The sequence below is a fragment of the Ranitomeya imitator genome, chromosome 4 (genome assembly GCF_032444005.1).
Source record: "Ranitomeya imitator isolate aRanImi1 chromosome 4, aRanImi1.pri, whole genome shotgun sequence".
Lineage (NCBI taxonomy): Eukaryota > Metazoa > Chordata > Amphibia > Anura > Dendrobatidae > Ranitomeya > Ranitomeya imitator.
In genome coordinates this window covers 31,238,412-31,258,608 of record NC_091285.1, presented here as the reverse complement: position 1 = coordinate 31,258,608, position 20,197 = coordinate 31,238,412, and the positions used below count along the sequence as shown (strand labels likewise).

General features: G+C 42.7%; 1 protein-coding gene across 5 annotated transcripts in view; it reads right to left on the bottom strand.

The window, feature by feature from the left end:
- ANKS1B (ankyrin repeat and sterile alpha motif domain containing 1B) overlaps positions 1-20,197 on the bottom strand; it is a 106,968-nt gene that overhangs the window by 12,133 nt on the left and 74,638 nt on the right. For 3 of the 5 annotated variants that reach the window (XM_069763469.1, XM_069763470.1, XM_069763473.1), the window contains 3 exons: positions 19,631-19,711; positions 18,574-18,645; positions 897-983 (listed from right to left, as the gene is read on the bottom strand). In XM_069763469.1, the coding sequence (XP_069619570.1) occupies positions 897-983; positions 18,574-18,645; positions 19,631-19,711 (240 nt within the window). The remainder of the gene's footprint in view (positions 1-896; positions 984-18,573; positions 18,646-19,630; positions 19,712-20,197) is intronic. The other 2 variants (XM_069763472.1, XM_069763471.1) reach the window with 1 other exon arrangement.

Below are 20,197 nucleotides of genomic sequence, written 5' to 3'. Positions count from 1 at the left end.
TGGGAATTGTTTTTACGGTGCACATGTTGTGGTAAAAATTACCATGCAATATGATTCTTCTCATCAATACGATTTTGCTGATACCCAACATGTCCAGTTTTTTTAAATTATTTTAGAAGTGAAAAAAAAAAAAATCAGACGTTTGCAAAAAAATATTTTTGGGAGGTTGTGTCGCCATTGTCCAAGATCCGTAACAATTTTATTTTTCAGCCGATGGAGCCGTGTGATGGCTTATGATTTGCGGGGCAAGATGACGGTTTTATTAGTACTACTTTGGAATAGATGTGACTTTTTCATCACTTGTTTCAGACTTTTTTGTGTAATTGCAGCAGACAAAAAAAAGTAATTTTGACGTTCTTGAATTTTATCTGTTTTCGGTGTTTACTGATCTATATTTTGATACCACGTGTGTAATTTTTTTATATCTTTATTTTCAATGGGGGAAGAAGGGGAGGTAATTTAAACTTTTAGGTTTTTTTATTTAATATTTTTTTAACTATTTTTTTTTACTTTTCACAGTTATCATCCGATTGCGCTTGTTCTGCATACAGCAGTGCCACAGTATTTCTGCATATAGGAAAAATCACAGTCTCCTTCGAAGTCCAACCACAGACAAGATTGCAAAGGAAGTCTGTAATGACAGGCACGGGGGTCATCAGCAGATCCCCGGGGGTCATCAGCAGACCCCCGGCTGTCATCAGCAGACCCCCGGCTGTCATGAAAACCCATAGGTGTCCTGCAATCATGTCATGGGCAGACAAAATGACACGTGCGCACGCGTCAGCGAGTGTTAAATGCCGCTGTCAGAGACTGACCGCAGAATTTAACAAATTAACAGCCGCAGACGATTACAACATCCCGCAGTTGAATAAGAAGGAAAGAAAAATGAATCTCACCTTATTAACAGCATCCATAAACTTCACTCCTTTGTAAGAAACTGACAGAATAATAGTCGGAACCTTCTTCATTTGTTCTGTCGATTTCTGAGAATGCAGAAAATTACAGTTACATTCTGAAGTCAAATAAAACATGACAATAGTATAAGAGTATAGAATGTGCACAGTAGCGTTTTAACCCCCAAACCAATTCATAGAAGACCTATGGTCTATCTGAAAAGTGGAGAATAACCACCAAAGGGCAGAATAACTGGATGGATTAATGTTGGAAAAGTCATTTATGCTAAGAGATTAATTGTCTACACAGCAAGTCAGGTTTGATGTTCAAGTGGTTCAAATGTACTAATTGTCTCTTCAGAGAGGAAGAGGACTTAAACTCTAGTTCGACCTATTGGAAGAAGCAATCCGAAAAGTCAATATCAACCCTCTAGCGAGCTTTACTGCATAACTTAGAATTAAAGCCAAACCAGAGACTCAATTTGCAGACACGTGTTTCAGGGTGTTTGCCCCTCCTCAGTGAAAAGCATAAGATCTTGATTTGGCTGTATGAGATGCCTCTGACTGAGGTCTAAGGGGTGAAGACAAGACTCTCTGTGTGGAGAGTGACATGCCAGGGTAAGAAGGCATGGCTCAGATAATGATGTGTTCCTGAATATGGTTACACTGTTCTCCACCCTTACATATTGGAGATGGCAAGGAAGGGTTCAAATAATCACTTTCGGTATACACTACTGATGTACCGTAACACTATGATCTCAGCTGTTTCTGTGATCCAACAGCAAAAAGGCTCATGAAACATGGAATAAAAAGGAATACTTGGGAACCTTCAGAGAAAAAACATTACACATAGAGAGATCCCAAAATATTGGTTGGAAAGAGATACAAACAATGCATAGTGGAGCAAATAGAGACAAACAAAGCCCCCCCCCCCCCCAAGTAAGTTCTTCTAGAAAATCACAACCAGACACTGATCCATTCTAATGGTCACTGTCGCTTCAACAAAGCATGTATATATGCATAGTAGAAACGAATATAATAACTATCATATCAGAAAAATGTGCCTCTTTCTCCACTTATGAGCCACTTTTTCTCCTACCACAACGTATTATTCACTCTGAAAAAAGGTTAACAATCCATCTTGCTCAAGACAAGTTGAACTGACAGCTTTCTGAAGGGTTCAGATGCATAATGAAGTCTATGGAGAGGGGAGAGATGAACTGGTTGAAAACACAGGGTAGGGAGACACAGACAGATCATGCTGTTGCTTTTTAGTAAGTAAGATACCAGATGAAAAGACATGGAGGCTACCTGGACTCAAAGACAAAATGAGAGTGACATCAAGTAGGAACAAAAGTACAATAGAAATATGCATATGAGAGAAAGGAAATACTGTTGCAATGTATTAGCAATATAGAGGTATGAGTCCAGGAGGCCACTAGCTTGCACATTTGGTGCATGAGCTGTGTCCGTCTGGGCTTATTTCTGCCAGATCCGCTCTTGATTTTTGATTGACAGTGTATATCAGAGATAATGTTGGGCAGCAGAACCTTTGTTTGCACTATAAATCAAAAAGTGGGGGCGGCACTGGAGCAGAGATGTGGAGAAGAGCCAAAAACTGCATCTGGAATGATATGCCCACCAGTGCACTTGCAAGCCTAATTTCCATGTGAATAAAACATAATGTTTGGAACAGACTCCTGGATAACAACTAAATGGGTATCAGAGAAATCAAGGAACGAGGGCACCAGATTTCCTCCTTTTGGTAACTTGAATAGTACAGAAAAATCACAACGTTTTAGCAGCACAGGACATTTATCAAGCCATAAAAAGAAAGATATCTATTGCAACCATAACTAAATAGATACTTGTCACACTCGGACACGGGTAAGTCCAATGGATGACTTAGGATACAGGATAGAAATGGGGAGTGGAAGGCCCTAAATGTAGGGAGCAAGGGACTGGACACTGTCACGCACAGTGCGGGAAGACTAAGTTCAACACGAGGGGAAGAGGGGAAGGAAGCACAAACGCTAGGGAAAGGGAGTAGTGGAGACCCCTAGGCAGATCTAATAGCACCCTGTCTCCCCTACCGTCCCTATGTTGGTTCCACACCAATCACCGAGCAGGAACATAAGCCCTGTATATCCCTAGAGCTAGGCCCTGAATAGGGAAGTGGGGATGAGCACTGGTCAGTACCCGCTGAACACTAAAGACAAGAAAAAAGACAAACAAGGGGGAAGCAACTTAGCCTGAGCAGTCTCAGAGGTAACACCAAACGTCCTCCCACAGCACCACAGAGGAAGTTAGCCCACTGCTATCACTCCAAGCCATCACAAGGCAAAATGTGAATATCACCGGCAACTCCCTGAAGCAGATTGGGAGTCTATAAACACCCAGATCCATGTGTGTCAATTAGAGCCAGAGGGAGGTTGCTACTGGGTTCAAAAGTCAGAAAGATTAAGAAGGCATCTGCAATGCCAAACGCAAAGACCTTGTGCAGCCAGATTCACCCATGACAGACACCTCCTGACACCAATCTGTGTCTGTCCCTAAACTCCCCTAATGCCCGATTCGGGTCCTTCCTGCTGCTGCCATCACGTGCCTAGTCCCTGATTGTCTCCTCATTGTACCCTGGTTAGTGCACTGGCCGTGCACTGGCCGGCAGGGACACTAGCCTCACCACTGCAGATGGTAAAACATGGGGGAGGAGAAAAACATGGGACAGAGAAAAAGGGACAGAATACTCAGCTTCAGGCTCTGCCAAGCTCCACAGCAGCATAGAAACAGCACCCGGAATCTGAACTCCCACAGCTGCAGCAGAACCAACCACACAAGAGAGCTCCTCACTCCAGGCTGATCTGCATTGAATAACTCTATTACGATTAGGTGATGGGTCATGTGACTATTTAAAGGAAGGTGGGAGTGGTTACCAACCAACATCAGCTGACCATCCTAAAAGAAGCTGCCAGCAAGATGCTGACATTAATTCTTGCTGGACCAAAAGGAAAAAAAACATTTAATTTACAGCAGAACCAGAGCTGCCATGAATCCCATAAACGAATCGTGACAGTACTGTTACAAATGTGATCCCTTCTGTGATGGTGTGATATGTTATGTGGGTATCATTTTGTGTATATTTATACTTTACTGATTTTCATAGTGTTCTCCTGTTGCCCTGTATCATTCCGTGTATTCCCCAAATTGTCTAGAGTCTCAATTACCTTCCAAAAGGCTGATAATTGGATTAAATCACTTAAGGTACCGTCACATTAAGCGACGCTGCAGCGATATAGACAACGATGCCGATCGCTGCAGCGTCGCCGTTTAGTCGTTGTGTGGTCGCCGGAGAGCTGTCACACACGACCAACGATGCCGAAGTCCCCGGGTAACCAGGGTAAACATCGGGTTACTAAGCGCAGGGCCGCGCTGACACAGTGCAGGGAAGCAGAACGCCGGGGGACGCGACAGACACCGGAATGTAAGTATGTAGTGTTTTTTTTTTTTACATTTACAATAGTAACCAGGGTAAACATCGGGTTACTAACGCAGGGTTTACCCTGGTTACAAGTGAAGACATCGCTGGATCGGCGTCACACACGCCGATTCAGCGATGTCAGCGGGTGATCCAGTGACGAAATAAAGTTCTGGCCTTCTAGCTCCGACCAGCGATGTCACAGCAGGATCCTGATCGCTGCTGCGTGTCAAACACAACGATATCGCTATCCAGGACGCTGCAATGTCACGGATCGCTATCGTTATCATTCTAAAGTTGCTCAGTGTGAAGGTACCTTTACTGTCTGCAGCCTGACTGCATCTATGCCTCTTGATGACCCCCTGTAGTGCCTTAATCCCCTAGGCACCTTTGTCAGGTCTGGAAGGCCTGAAAAACATCCCAACCTGTCTGACTACCCCTGGACATAAGGAGGGGGCTGGGGAGGACAGGAGCTGGGAAGTTAGTTCCTGTATGGTGAGGATGGTGTCAACACAGCACGTCAGAGATAAAGGGAAACATATGGATTTTGTATCCTCTGTCTGCTGGACTCTCATCTCCTTGGACATTTTATCCTGTTACTGAACTGCATTCGTGTTCTGGACTATTGTGTCGTAAGTGTGGTGGATTGTTTATGGACCTTTTAGTTTTGCCTATAATAAAGGTCTTGGGATTGTTCACACTTCCCTCGCTCTGTTGATTGTGTGGTATCGGTGAAGGACCCTGTGACACCTTCCATATCCTATCCTACAGTTCCCAGCTACATTCTTTCTTCTAGGTTCCCTTTAAATATAATACACATACTGGGAATCATAAGTTATTTGTGAATTTTTGGAGACAGCTTGCAAATAAAGTCCTGTGATGACAGCAGCATTAACACAAACAACCTTTAGGATTATACTAACATAGGAGAGGGTATTAGTTATAATATGGCTTGCAGAAATAAGAGCCGGGGCCCAGACTACAGCTCCAATATATCTTAACATGGCAGACACCGATAACAGCATTCTGTTAATGAATCGGGAAGAAGGAGATGTCGACAGCACTGTCAGATGAGCTTTCAAAAGAAATGCTGCACAAAGGTTTTGTAAATGAGGATGTAAAGGCACAGAAAAGTTTTCATTTTTATAAGGAAGAATGCCTTAAGTCAGTTTCTTACATCATTAGAAATCACATTCACAGGAGCTAAAAACTTCTTTGTGATTTATATAGTGTCTAATGTTCTGCATAGGTTGTGGTTAGACTATATTCCCTCACATTGGAGGCCCTCCCCCGAGGGACACAGTCTAATTTACCTGACTCAAATATACACACACATATTCTATTTTAATAAGAAACCAATTATCTGAGAGTATTTTTGGAATTTGGAAGTAGTAGGGATATGAGAAATATAGAATTTGCACTTCGGGATGTCTCAGCTTTGAGGTCATTATATCATGTTTGAGGGTCATCAAGTCTTGAATTCTGCAGGGGTTTTTTTTAGTATATACATAATGTAATAAAATCTGCTTTTTTAAGGATTCATTACTACAAAAAGAAGGCACTATTCCGTTCCTGGCTCTTAAAGCACTAATCCTTATACAATGCACTTGCGAAAGTCTTATTGGTTCTCAAAATGGATTTGCCGCTTTAAATTGTATGTAATCGGAAGATGTTCCTTAAATTTCTAGTTCCTCTTCAGCTCATTGGGTGCTGACACCTTTCAGCATTCTGACGTAACCTACTACTTACCAACATCTCCAGTCTCACTCAGGAAAGTCCCCAAAAAAACAGTGACCAGGTGCGGACATTCCATTCGTGCAACATGGGCGGCAGCCACACAGGGGTCCAAGAGGTAATGGGGCCACTTTTACCTCCAAAGCAGGTGGAATTACGCATTATGATGAGCTATTAGTCTGCAAAGGCGCCCATATATTGTTCTCGCACAGGGACCTCTTCTATATGTGTCCACTCCTGCACCTAACCCACCCAGGACTTCCCAATTGAGACATGTAGATCAGAAGAGCGGACTGTCGGTTGTTACATGTCTCACACTGGTCACTCCCCCTTTCATTTAAAATAATCTCTGGAGGCAGATTCTCTTTGAGATCTATGTCCTTCCCATAGATCTTAACAGCTCATTTACATATTAAGAAAAATGTGGATTTCGACATCGGATCACAGATATCAAGTTATCATTTTATTCAACTTTCTGACCTACAGGCCCATATAGACGACTTAGGAGGCTTTATTCTACTGACAGATGTCCTTTAGAGATAATGCTCCTCCACAAATAGTTATATCAGTTAGTCCTAGTGATCTCTGTACCCTTTACATCATAACCATAGTTTTTTTTATAGTACTACTATAAAGTTGCGTTTTTGCTACAGAAAGAAAAAAAATGCCGCATTTTACTGTACCAGCAAAACGAATGAGATTTCTAAAAATCTCATGCATACGCTGTTTTTTATTTTTTATTTTTGCAGCTTTTTTTCAAATTTCAAATCTGCAGTGTCTCAAATTTTCAGCGTTTTTCGTCCATTCAAATGAACGGTGAAAAAGCATTAAGCTACTTACTGGTAGCGGCATTTTTCGGAGGCCCATGACAGCACACGAGAGAGGGGATCCGCCCTTAAGGAACAGGAAACCTACAGATACAAAAGGGCGGCACCTCTCCCCATGCATCAGTTGTATTTCAGAGCCTGAGAGGACTGCCGCGGTTAGTGGTACACAAATATACAATATATACATTATATACATTTGAAACAAAATAACCCATTATTGTAATAAGACACCATACGTGAGATTTACATATTACGCTATATACATATCAGGAAGTGCTACCCCCACGTGAATAGGGAGGGAACTAAGGGTGCTGTCATGGGCCTCCGAAAAATGCCGCTACCAGTAAGTAGCTTAATGCTTTATTCGGACTCCCATGACAGCACACGAGAGATTTACAGAGATGTAAGCTACCTTAGGGAGGGACTATAGATTGTAGCACCCTTAACCCAAAGGAAAGATCAGAGGAGGACCCCAAATCCAACCGATAGTGTTTAAAGAAAGTGGAAGGGGATGACCATGTGGCCGCCTTACATATCTGCTCCACTGACACTCCAGATCTTTCTGCCCAGGATGACGCCATGGCCCGGGTGGAATGTGCCTTTAGGTTCTGCGGAGCTGGCCCCCCACCTGCTGTATAAGCTAGAGAGATAGTTTCCCTAATCCATTTAGCCAGTAAATATTTCGATACTCTAAATCCTTTCTTTGGACCTTGGAAGGAAAGAAGCAGTGCCCCATCCTTCTTCCAATTATCAGTAGCTGAAATATACTGAAGAAGAGATCTCCTGACGTCTAACGTATGAAGCTCCTGCTCTTTAGGATTAGAGGGATTAGGAATAAAGGATGGCAAAACTATCTCCTGTGATCTATGGAACCGTGTCGCCACCTTTGGCAGATATGCTGGGTCTGGTCTAAGGACTACTCTGTCTGACAAGATTTCAGTGTATGGAGGAGCTCTGGAAAGTGCCTGTATATCCCCTATCCTGCGAGCTGAGGTTATGGCGATCAGGAAGGCTGTCTTAAGTGTCAACATTTTGATCGAGGCCTCCTGCAGAGGTTCAAAGGGGGGTTTAGTTAGAGAGGACAGAACTAAATTTAAATCCCATGGAACTGTTCTGTCTTTATGCAGTGGTGTAGATCTACTAACTGCCTTCATAAACCTCGCTATCCAGTAGTTATTCGCTATATTACAGGAAAACAGGACACCTAAAGCTGAGACCTGTACCCTAAGGGTACTAGGAGAGAGTTTCAACTCGAACCCCTTCTGTAGGAACTCTAGGATTTGTTGTACTGGCACCCCGTCTTGGATATTAAACTTTGAACAAGACAAGAACTTTCTCCAAGTCCTAGAGTAGATTTTCGTAGTTATTTGCTTTCTACTCTTTAGGAGCGTCTCCACCAAGTTTGGAGAGAAGCCTTTCCCCACTAATAGTGACCGTTCAAACACCATGCCGTCAAATGGAGCCCCGTCACTTGTGGATGGGAGATCGGTCCCTGCGAAAGCAAGTTCGGGATCTCTGGCAGTACCCAGGGGACCGCTACAGACATTGTCTTGAGCCAGGCAAACCAGGTTCTTCTGGGCCAAAAGGGGGCGATAAGGATGACTTTCGCTCGATCCTCCCTGATTTTCCTCACCACTAGAGGTATCAGGTTCAGTGGTGGGAAAGCATAGGCTAGTGGAAAATCCCATTTTATGAGAAACGCGTCTACCGCCAGGGGATTCTCCCTGGGATTTAGGGAGCAAAAAAGTTTTACTTTTCTGTTGTTTCTGGTGGCGAATAGATCCACCACTGGTTGACCCCATCTGCGGACGACAAGATTGAAAATGTCCTCGTTGAGAGACCACTCTCCCTGTTTTAACACATTTCGGCTGAGGAAATCTGCTGCCACATTTTCTTTTCCTTTGATGTGAAGAGCTGTCAAAGATAGAAAATTGAGCTCTGCCACCTGGAACAACCGATCCGTGATCTGCATTAAAGTTTCGGAACGAGTTCCCCCTTGCCGGTTTATGTAAGCGACCGCCACTCTGTTGTCCGACAGAATTCTGACGTGCTGGCCCTGCAGATATATGAGGAATTTTTTAACAGCCAGTTCAACCGCCAACAACTCTCTTTGATTTGATGAAAATGTTGTGAAGGGTTCCCACTGTCCCTGGACCACCATGTCCCCCATATAGGCTCCCCACCCTGAAGAGCTGGCATCCGTGGTTATCACGTGGGTGACATCTATCATCCAGGGAACCCCTGCTGATAAATTTTGTTTATCTAGCCACCATCTAAGGGAATTCAATGTTATCGGCCTCAATGTCAATTTTCCATTCAATGCGCCTCCTAAGGCTCTGTCATGGAACAGGACTTCATTTTGTAGGGACCTGGTGTGGAACTGAGCCCACTTAACTGCTGGGATGCAAGATGTGAGTGACCCAAGTAGAGACATTGCTTGCCTAAGTGTCATGGAAGGTGTATTGATTGCTCTTAATACAAAACTCTGAATTTGGTCCATTTTCTCTATAGGGAGGAGACACTGCTGTGTCACTGAATTCAACATTAACCCCAGGAATTTTTGAACATTTAGGGGCTGTAATTTAGATTTTTCAAAGTTTATGATCCAACCCAACCGTTCTAGTTTGGTTTTAGCAATCTCCCATTGTGACAGACAATGATCTACCGAGTTACCTACAATGAGGAAATCGTCTAAGTAGGGGACTATAAGGATATTTGACTCTCTTAAATGCGCCATAACTTCCGCAATTATTTTAGTAAACACCCTAGGTGCCGAGGTGATCCCAAAGGGGAGCGCTCTGAATTGAAAATGTCGAATCCTACCCCCCATTAGTATCGCTACCCTCAGGTATCGTTGGAAATCAGCATGAATGGGTACATGATAGTAGGCATCTTTCAAATCCACTACTACCATGAAACAGTTGTTGAAAAGCATTTTTATTGCCGAATTGATGGACTCCATTTTGAAAGTATGTTTCACCAAAAACTTATTGAGACCCTTAAGATTTATAATGGTCCTGTAAGATTTATCAGGCTTCTGGATTAGGAACAGGGGAGAGTAAAACCCTTCCCCTGCCTGAGAATACGGTATTTCTACCAAAACATTTTTGGAACAAAGAGTCCTCACTTCCTCTTCTAGGGCGAATTGTTCAGTGGGAGATGAGCGCCAGGGTGTTAACCTAAATTTGTCCTGTGGAATATGAACAAATTCCAGCTTGAGACCATGGGAAACAGTGTCTTTTATCCAAACGCTGTTTGTGATTTTCGACCACTCTGCCGAGAAATGCAATAGTCTCCCTCCCACTGGAATTGCCAGTCATTGGTCTTGTTTTTTATTTTCCGTCTGGTTACGGCGAAACATGAGACCTGTACCTCGCTTTCGCCTATCCTCCCATCTGGGACGATCTCTCCCTGGTGAAAAGGCTCGCTTTCCTCCCCGGTTGAACCTTCTTTTGTTGAAGGGACGACGGTATGGATTGAACAGGTTGGGAAACTTTTTCTTATCATCTCCTGCTTTCTCCAGGAGTTCATCCAGGGTAGGCCCAAATAAATATTCGCCTTTACAAGGGATAGCGCAGAGCTTCGCTTTTGCCTGCATATCCCCCGGCCAGCATTTCAGCCATAGGGCTCTCCTTGCAGCATTAGAAAGTCCTGCTGCTCTAGCTGCCAACTTTACGGAGTCAATTGAGGCGTCTGATAAAAAAGCCGCCCCCTCCTGGATTACAGGTAATGCTGAGAGAATGGACTCTCTAGAGGCCCCTTGTTTTAATTGGGTCTCCAACTGGTCCAGCCAGACCATCATTGACCTTGCCGTGCAGGTTGAAGCTACCGCAGGTCTTAAGGAGCCAGCTGCCATCTCCCAGGTTCCCTTCAGGAAGGTATCCACTTTCCTATCCAGGGGGTCTTTAAGTGTTCCCATATCTTCAAATGGGAGAGAAGATCGTTTAGCTACCTTGGCAATTGCTGCATCCAGCTTGGGTGCTTTCTCCCAGTTACCTACTGCTGGGTCATCAAAAGGGTATCGGCGTTTTTGCGCAGGTGGTAAGGAGCCTTTTCTCTCAGGTTTCCTCCATTCCCTATTAATAAGATCTTGTATTTTCTCATTTAAAGGAAACACTCTGCGCTTCTTTTGCTCCAATCCACTGAACATCATTTGTTCTTTGGATAGTTGAGGCTTGGGTTCCGATATACCCATTGTGCCTCTGACCGCCTTTACCAATTTGTCTATCCTTTCTAGGGGTAGGCAAAACCGAGCAGCGTCTTCTTCCGAAGAGGAGGATGATGCTGCTGAATTGTCTGATTCTTCGGACTTGTCCTTTTCCACAGACGAATCAGATGCCCACTCAGTTCTCTGCCTAGAACCTCCTGACTGTGAAAGGTTTTTAAAGGACTCTTTAACCTCCATTCTAATCATCTCCTTGAGACTGGCCGTAATAGAGGAGGATTCTTCGGCTACCTACGGGGATAAGTAAGGTAGACTAGAGTGTAAGATCTACATGCTATACCCCCTCCCCTCCTTCCAGAACCTCACCGTCTGCTGGATACAGGGGTCACATAGTTTTTTAGGGTGTGAGTCAGGCAAGGGAACCCCGCAGATGGCACATTCCCTATGCTTCGCCTTACTGACGTTTTTCCTTCCCTGCATAAAACACATGAGGGGAGACTAGTCACTAAGTGAACTTTCTCGAAGATCACTTACCAGTGGCTGCTCACACCCAGAAATACCGAAGCACGAGGGGGATCCTTTTTGACTGACCCTCCAGACCCCTGTCTGGAGGAGCTTCTGCGGCCCGAACCATCGCTCCTTTTTTCATGTTCCTTCTCCTTGGGTTTCTGGGATGCTTGTTCCAGCAGCACAACCTGCTGATCCTGATCTGAATCCATTTTCAGTAAATTGGAGCCAGAACCCGGGAACATGCTGCTGGAGCCGCCTTATAAGGCCCCTCCTTCGGTCAGCGCACCTTGCCCAGCTTGCTTGTTTAATTTTCCCGCCCCCCCGCAGCTGTGGGGAATCAATCGTCGCTCCGGAGGGATTGCGGCATGATCTCCGGTGGGCGCCGCCATCTTGGAGCCCCCGCGCATGCGCAGGAGCTCACCGATCCGGAAGACGTCGCCGGCTCCGCCCCCCGACGTCACCACAGCTTACAGCGCTTCCTGTCAGCGCTGCAGCTCTCGTGGAACGCCGAGGCCGGCCAGCTACGATCCGATCGGCGCCCCCCAGATGCCGCCGCGCTCCCCCCTGCTCCAGAGAGACCCACAGCCCACGGGAAGGGCGACTTACCAGACGCTGGCCCCGGAGACCGGACACCCCCTGGCGACCGCTCCTCGCTGCCTAGTCACCGCCGTGCCGCCCTGCCAGGGCCACCGTGACTACTTCAGGTACCCGCACCGGCCGAAGTGGGAGACCCTCTCGCCACCAGAATCGGTCCGGCCGGCCTGGACTCCTGTAGTTTCTATAGGCATCCAGTCCCTTCAGGAACAGGAAACCAACTGATGCATGGGGAGAGGTGCCGCCCTTTTGTATCTGTAGGTTTCCTGTTCCTTAAGGGCGGATCCCCTCTCTCGTGTGCTGTCATGGGAGTCCGAATAAAAAAAAAACGCACATCAAAACACAAGCGAAAAATGTGTCTTTTTTGCGTTTTTTTGCAACAGATCTGCTGGCGATCCTCAGCGTGTGCACATAGCCTAAAACATTTCGAATCCGACATGGCAATCACTTCAGCATTAATTACGTAAGAGTTAAAAATATTAATAAAGAATAAAAACAGAAAAAAAAATAAAAAATTCTCCTAGCGGTGTCGAAAGACAAATTGTATTCTGAGTGGAGCTCCATCTTTAATGCGCAAGGACTAATCAAGATCATTTGTCTGAATTAATCTTTTGAAAAGAAAAACAGATCTCTCCGGGGTTCTGTATTACGGGATGTCACCTGTTAAAACCTCCGGCGAGCCTTGTTTCTATTCAATCTCGGGCTTTAATAAACCCACCGGATGCTTTTTTCCCTCAAAGGAGTGAAGAATGAAAGTAATAGTGTACGGCTCTATAATGAAAATCAATGCGTTTATAGGGCTTTGAAAAGAAAAGGGCCTGCGCTCGAACCCCGTTTGGGAATTGTCATGAGATACATTGATTTTTTTTTTTTTTTAATTTCGCAACGGCGGCCAATTGTCTCCATTTCTCAAAGTCACCGGAGTACTGAGGCTGCTCTTCACGTCAATCTCTCCGTAAGAATGGCGGGTGGCTCTGTATGTATTATGTAAGAGAAAGACGTTTATATAATGGGACAGGAGCCGAATGACTGTTCATACCCTTCCCTTTATGTTCAAGAAAAGCAGTAGGTAGCTTCAAACTGGATGTCTTACAATCATTGGATGTCCAACAGGTTCTGACCTCTCAAGATACTGTGGTGGACCCTATAGAGCAGAGGTCCCCAACTCCAGTTCTCAAGGCCCACCAACAGGTCATGTTTTCAGGATTTCCTTAGTCTTGCCCAGGTAATAATTGCATCACCTGTGCAATGCAAAGGAAATCCTGAAAACATGACCTGTTGGTGGGCCTTGAGGACTGGAGTTGGGGACCCCTGCTATAGAGAGACCAGTGGTGTGCAAACCATAGAAGCAGTGTCCAATCTGGCCTTTGGGGAAAGGGGACCCATTCCAAGTTGCCCAATGATGAAAACTTTTAGGTTTAGCAATTAGTGTAAACATCCCCATGGGGCACCAATAACATAAATATAACTGAAAGAAAGGGAAGAAAAAAGGGGTGCCAAGAATAATAGACCAAATGATCAAAAAAAGCATATAAATATAAAAAAAATGCATATAAAATCCCAATAATTCCAAAGGTTAAAATTGGTGGGTGAGTCTCAGTGGGAACCCCAAGGTAACTGGCACCGAACACAGAGTACTTTGTCATATGTAAAATAAGATAGTGCTCATAAATAATAATCAATAGTACGTAGTCATGGAAATGTCTGTACTAAAAAAATTCAATAAAAATGACAAGTAATATAAACAAGTGTGAGATAGCAAAGGGACTCACCCATCAAAGACCCGACGCGCGTTTCACTGTTGCTTCATCTAGGGTTTAAATTCACATTCAACGTGACCATAATGCTCACAACAACTGCAGGTCTACAGACCTAAACCAGAAGTCTCCCGTATGCCTACGAGACTGTTAGGTCAATTCAAGAGATCTATGCTGGCATTTCAGGTCATCAAGTAAATAGTTGGGGCAGTATTTGCAATTATAATACAAGCGTAGAAATGTGTCGGTATTGCATTTGTGTGAAACCGGATCAAGCAAAGAAAGAGATGATAAATGTACTTCAGCCATGAAAATATATCCTTGTCAACTTTTCCAGAATGTACGGAACGCTCCTGGGATAAGGAGGATAGCTCCAGGACTCCCGGGAAAAGATCTCCAAAAGATCATAGCTAACTGATTTCTTGCGTGTGTAAGGCTGGGATGCTTCCTCTAGGGATGAAGCCTCGAAATCTACATGGACATTCAAGAAGTGGGTATGATGCATGTAGGAGGCATAACTTGAAAGGGGCTTGCTTTGATGCCATCTTCAGCACTGAAAAAAAGAGTGGTGCCCACTGGTGTGATAAAGGACTAAGGAGACAATTCATCAACCTTTATATGCCTGTTTTCTGGCATAAAACGGCTTGAAATGTTGCAAAATCTTTGTTGTTGGTGTTTTTACACCGCATGTGAACAGCTTCACCATCGTTTTGAAAAGTGTGAACAACCCCAACTCCTAAAAGAGGACAGCAGGACAATTTGTATGGTGTTTCGGGGGCCTCGGTTCTTTATGTACACCCCTGACAAAAGGGGAAGCCAAGCAGATTCTATACTATGAACTTAAGGAGAGTTTTATCACAATGAGTTCACCTCGCTTCTAAGCGACTTCCTAATATTTACTGGAATGGAACCTTGGGGGCACCGTTTGTTGGAGCACTCTACAGCAGAGGTGTCAAACTGCATTCCTCGAGGGCTGCAAACAGGTCATGTTTTCAGGATTTCCTTAGTATTGCACAGGTGATGGAATCATTCTGTGCAGGTGATTAAATTATCACCTGTGCAACACAAGGAAATCCTGAAAACATGACCTGTTTGCAGCCCTCGAGGAATGCAGTTTGACACCTCTGCTCTACAGGGCACCTTGACTGTAGCTGTCACTGACGGTGGGACCCTTCTGGCTGTTATTATAACAAATCTTGATATTTTGGGCATCTTGGGGTCCTTAGCTTTTTTTCTGTAAGTATAACTACGTGTGATTTTTAATATTGGTGGCTTTCGTCTTCACAGATGACCTCTGATGTTTTGTTCTCACACCTAATTTTTTTCGAAAAGAGCAGAAAAAGGTGCGAAAGACAACACAGTTGTCAATCCATCAAAATAGAAATCAGGTCATCCGCTACCAAAAATCCTGAGTTATTGCAAAGAGATTGGAATTTATAAAAATGTATTTATATTTCGAAGGGGCGTACTACGAGCCAAAAAACCATCAATCACAGCTCCGGGGACCAATATTAAATGCTATATGTACTTTACATGCATGAATGAAGAGGTTCTAACAAGGGATTTTTTTTCATCTTGGGAATAAGTTCGGTTTGCCTTCCTAGCCCCATATTTATATTTCTTAGTCCTTGCCGGTGGGCTTGGTGGGCACTCATCTGGCATCGAGCAACTACGGAAAAGTGCAACCTCCAAAGCTTCCCCTTTGCTCAGTCTTTAAATAAAAAAAGGGCTTAGTCATTTTAATGAGACATTTGTCATTGTGGCCACCCCACTTATTTATGTTGTCAATGTATATTAGGGGGTCTGCATATTCTACGTTTTTAATGGGTTTTCTGGCCAAATCAAAATATATTAACCTGCAAGTGATAAAAAAATTTACTGATTAGTTAGAAGATATCCCAAATGAAGGTTATCACCATTTACTATATCCACTAAGTATTTATATCAGTAATTTCTTATATTTTTATTTCATAGCCTTCAAAAGATCGAATAACTAATAAAATTATGTATTTTTCTATCGATTTTGGAGTGAATATATAAGAAAAAAAATTATTTACCGGTAATTGTATTTTCAATTTATTACCTGTATTACACATAGACATTGTACTGGCCAGGAGAGTTCCCCCCTTATCTGTTGCTTTTTCATGAACTTTGGTTCTTTGTTGCCCCCTGTGTGTATATATATATTATATTCAATAAAATTATGCATTTTTTTTATTCATCTTGTGAGCGGTTATTCAACATTTTGTAGGTGTTGAAATAAAAATATAGTTAAATAGGCTTTAACTAGTAAGTAATATATCCTATTAATATGGTCCTGTTCCTCCAGCGACTAATACATCCTGGGTAGCAGTTTCCTCGCTTGCCCAACATAGGAGAGATTTTCCTGCGTCGGCACATGACCTGAGTCATGTGTAAAGGGGGCTGGATGATGACCTATTTGAATAGCTAAGTCAGGCCCCTTCTCTGTCTACACATCGTCTATGACATGGAAGTAGGCTAGGTTGCCACAAGACCTATGACCGAGTAGCTATTGTGCCATGTTTCCACTGATGGACTGTCTTGAACGTAAACTCTCAAAATGTGTTAGTTGGGTGTCCAAACATAAGACTGTGAGGTCAAGGTGTTATGGGCTTGATGGAACGCTCCAGTTTTTAGCAGAGTTCACCTTCAGTGATCATAATCTTCTTAGAGAAATATTCTGAACAGAACTGAGTGTTACTATCCCACCGATGTTCTCTTTGTCCGGGGCTTCCATCCAAGCAGCTTGGCGCGTGCCTACTCTAATGGTGTCATTCTACACGTTTCCCTTGCTACAGGACATGGTGGGGGCCATGGATGAGACAATTACGGAAGGCTCAAGTCATCGGAGCTAGGTTGTTCTTCACGTAGGACCAAATGACTAAATCTTGACGCCCTCTTGGCACATGTTCCTTCCTGGCACACAGTTTCTGGGGTAAATGAGACAAAAAATGTTTCCTAAATGTTTCTTCTATACATAAATGTTGTACCTTGCCTAAAAGTCAAAGAACCCTTGGCCAGATCTAACCCAACTGTATTACCGTGGGTCAAAAGTAAATTCAGGAACATCAGATTGATCCACGTTGTGGCCCATTTTAGAAGGAGAAACAACATGGCCACAGGTGTAATGAGAAGCTTGTGGGCCCCAATGCAAAACCTCCAACATGACCCCCAACAATAACTGGTCTTTAGTAGTATTGCTCTTCTCATATGGGCCAAAAGTCTCGTTGGGGCTTCCTAGACTTCAGGACCAACTGCTACCCCTACACCGATTTAGTTACACCCCTGAACATAGCAATTAGTGTGCCATGGGATACAACTTCGCGTTGGTGGGGTATTCCTACATGTTTCCTTTATGGTCATCTCAGTGAAAAATAAATCAACTATTTCCCCGGCAACAAAATTCTACTAATAATGAGGAAAATATCAACTGATTTCAGCAGTCAAGGAAAATAAATGCCTCCCCGCAGGTTTATTTTCTATTTGCTTTGTGATGATAATTGTGTTAGTTCAGTTCCAGTAAAAAAAAAAAACAGAAGTGAGAACACAATTCATACTTTTCTGACAAATCCAACAATACTCCGAAAGGTACAAAAATAATTTGAGCTGCAGAAAATGCATAACTGCCAGAATTACTGAGACCCGGACCTCAAAGTAGGCATGGAATACGCAAATTTGCATTACATGGGCTTTTTTTTATCAATTTTTATCAATTTTTTTTATCAATATTGGGAGTTTTGCCAGGTGGAATGAGGGTGAGATTTACAAACCCAAGACGACCAAAAGAGAGTACTAAGGCCAAAATCAGACATCTGTGAAAAAATGTCCTAGTAGAGACAACAACGTCCTGAGTAGCTGCTGGTCTCCCAATCCAGACTCAAGGTAAGGTCCTGGATGGCAGGTATGTGTTACTAAGTTTTATTTTTACTGGATTTTGGGTCCAGGATTTAGGAGTGACCAAAAGAGCCTGGATGGGAAAGGTCGCTCTCATACCCAGGCTTCAGTCCAGGGCTCAATGGTCTAATAATTTGCACTTGGTCTAGCTCAGGTGGTAGTATGCCGAGGCTGGGGAAAGACAGAGCTGGTGGATAGTCTGTCCTTCAGCCTGAGAGGTTCCTGTAATACCAATTTGGTGAGACCGTTTCATTGACTTTCCCTTAGCCAGCGAGAGGACTGTTATGTTACTCATTTGTGCTGAAGAAAGGCTGATTTAATTTTGGAGCTGCAAAGTTTATGAAAGACAATAAACTTCTGTTTTGATATAAAAACCCTGTGCTTGTGCCTATCCACGCGGTTACCATATAGCTGAAACCTTCACAATACACATGTATATATGTTCAAAAAAACAGCAACACTTTCCCCAAAACCTAAATAGTAAAATGCAAAAAAATTGTAAAAAATGAACACCTGTGGAATCATTGAGGGTGTAATTGTCCGAAGTAATAAAATATCACAATATTTGTTCCAGAAAGTGAATACCAAAACTAACAAAATAAACTTTAAATGGCATAATTGCTGTTTTTTTATCACTTCATCTCATAAATAAATGGAATAAGAAGAGATCGGAAAGTCTAGTGGACCGCAAATTGATACCTACCCTCATTTTTGAGCAGGCATCTTGTGTTGACTCTGTTCCTCTCAATTCCTTTATCAGCATTGATCCTAAATACTAAAAAAAAGAAACAAATTTAGATGGATGATGAAAGCCCGCAAAACAACATATAATGGAGTTGTCCGTGTAAGACAGAGTGCGAAGCACTTCAATATATTTCGAAATAAATATGGTGAATGGAATGACGCAACCACTGGAGAAAATCCACTGAGTAACTAACAACGAAACTTAAAAAAAAATATTTAAATACAACATCTCACATCACGCTGTAATTACAAAATATCGATCAGCCCTGCCAGTCAGCAAGTCAACTACAGCGCAAACCAAATCAAATTTCAATATAAGTTTCCTTGCTCCATTGAAATTATTTTGCAGGGGGAAAGATATATGGGGGGAGATTTATCAAATAAAAAAGACAAAAAATCAAAACTAGCACAGTTTGAAACAGTGCTGCGTTCCATGATGACCAATCAGATTGCAGCTGTTATTTTTTTTTTTTTACTGCATATGATATCAGTGACCTGATTGGTTGCTATGGAAAACTTTCCATCTTTCTTCTGCACTAGTTTTTATAAATCTCCCCAATTGTGTAGTCTACAGAACTGACATACTGGTATGTCATAAGTGAAGAGGAAAGACCAGTCACTAAAATTATGTTATCAGCTAACACTAGTGATTATGGCAAAAATGTTTCCATTTATATAAGGTAGATACAATTTGTGTTACTGTATGATTCATTGCCACAATCCATTTCCTATAACTCAACCCCATTTGTGTAACATATAATATGAAAGTGATTAAATTGCTAATTGTAAAATTATATGGTACAGCGATGGGGTCCGCATTTATCCCTTCTTTGATCAATGTAATTTTTTATGATGGAAATTATGTTCAAATGATAACGGATAACATAAAATAATGCCCATCAGCTTTGACAAAACTGCTGTACCTGGGGTCAATCTTAATAAGACATCTTCTGATTTTTTTTTTCTGTTTTACCTAACACGCAACAAAGTGAAGTAAATATAAGTGCACTATATACCTTTATCATCTCAGACCAGGAACACTGGGGGTGAGCAACGGGTTTTAATATGGGTCCATACTTTCCCCCAAATGGCATGCTCTAAACAAAGAAAAACATACTAGACATTTTCTGAAACTAGACAAACAAAGGAATCCTTTTTTTTTTTTTTTTGATGGATCAAACAAAATTTGTGTAGAAAAATAACAATTACCCTAGAGAATAGGCCTTAAAGCATCTTGCCCCTGTCCATGATTATCATGCATTTCCAATGGTGTACAGTTACTGTTCCATGCTGTGTGACATGACCATTTCACAGGTTGACAAATTAGAAATTATAGAATGACCTCCATTCAGTTTTTTTTTTTAATTATTATTATTATTTTTTTTTTGTTCTATGTGCGTTATCTTTACCAATAAAACTTGGGAGGGGCAGTGCTTTAAAGAATACCATTTTTAAACAAAGGAGATTTTTATTTATTTCTCTGGATATGTATTTTACTTTTTAGTATAATTTCTATGCCAATGCTGTTGGAATCGACATGTATTATTGATTTGGACTGAACACCCAATTTCAACAGATTTGAC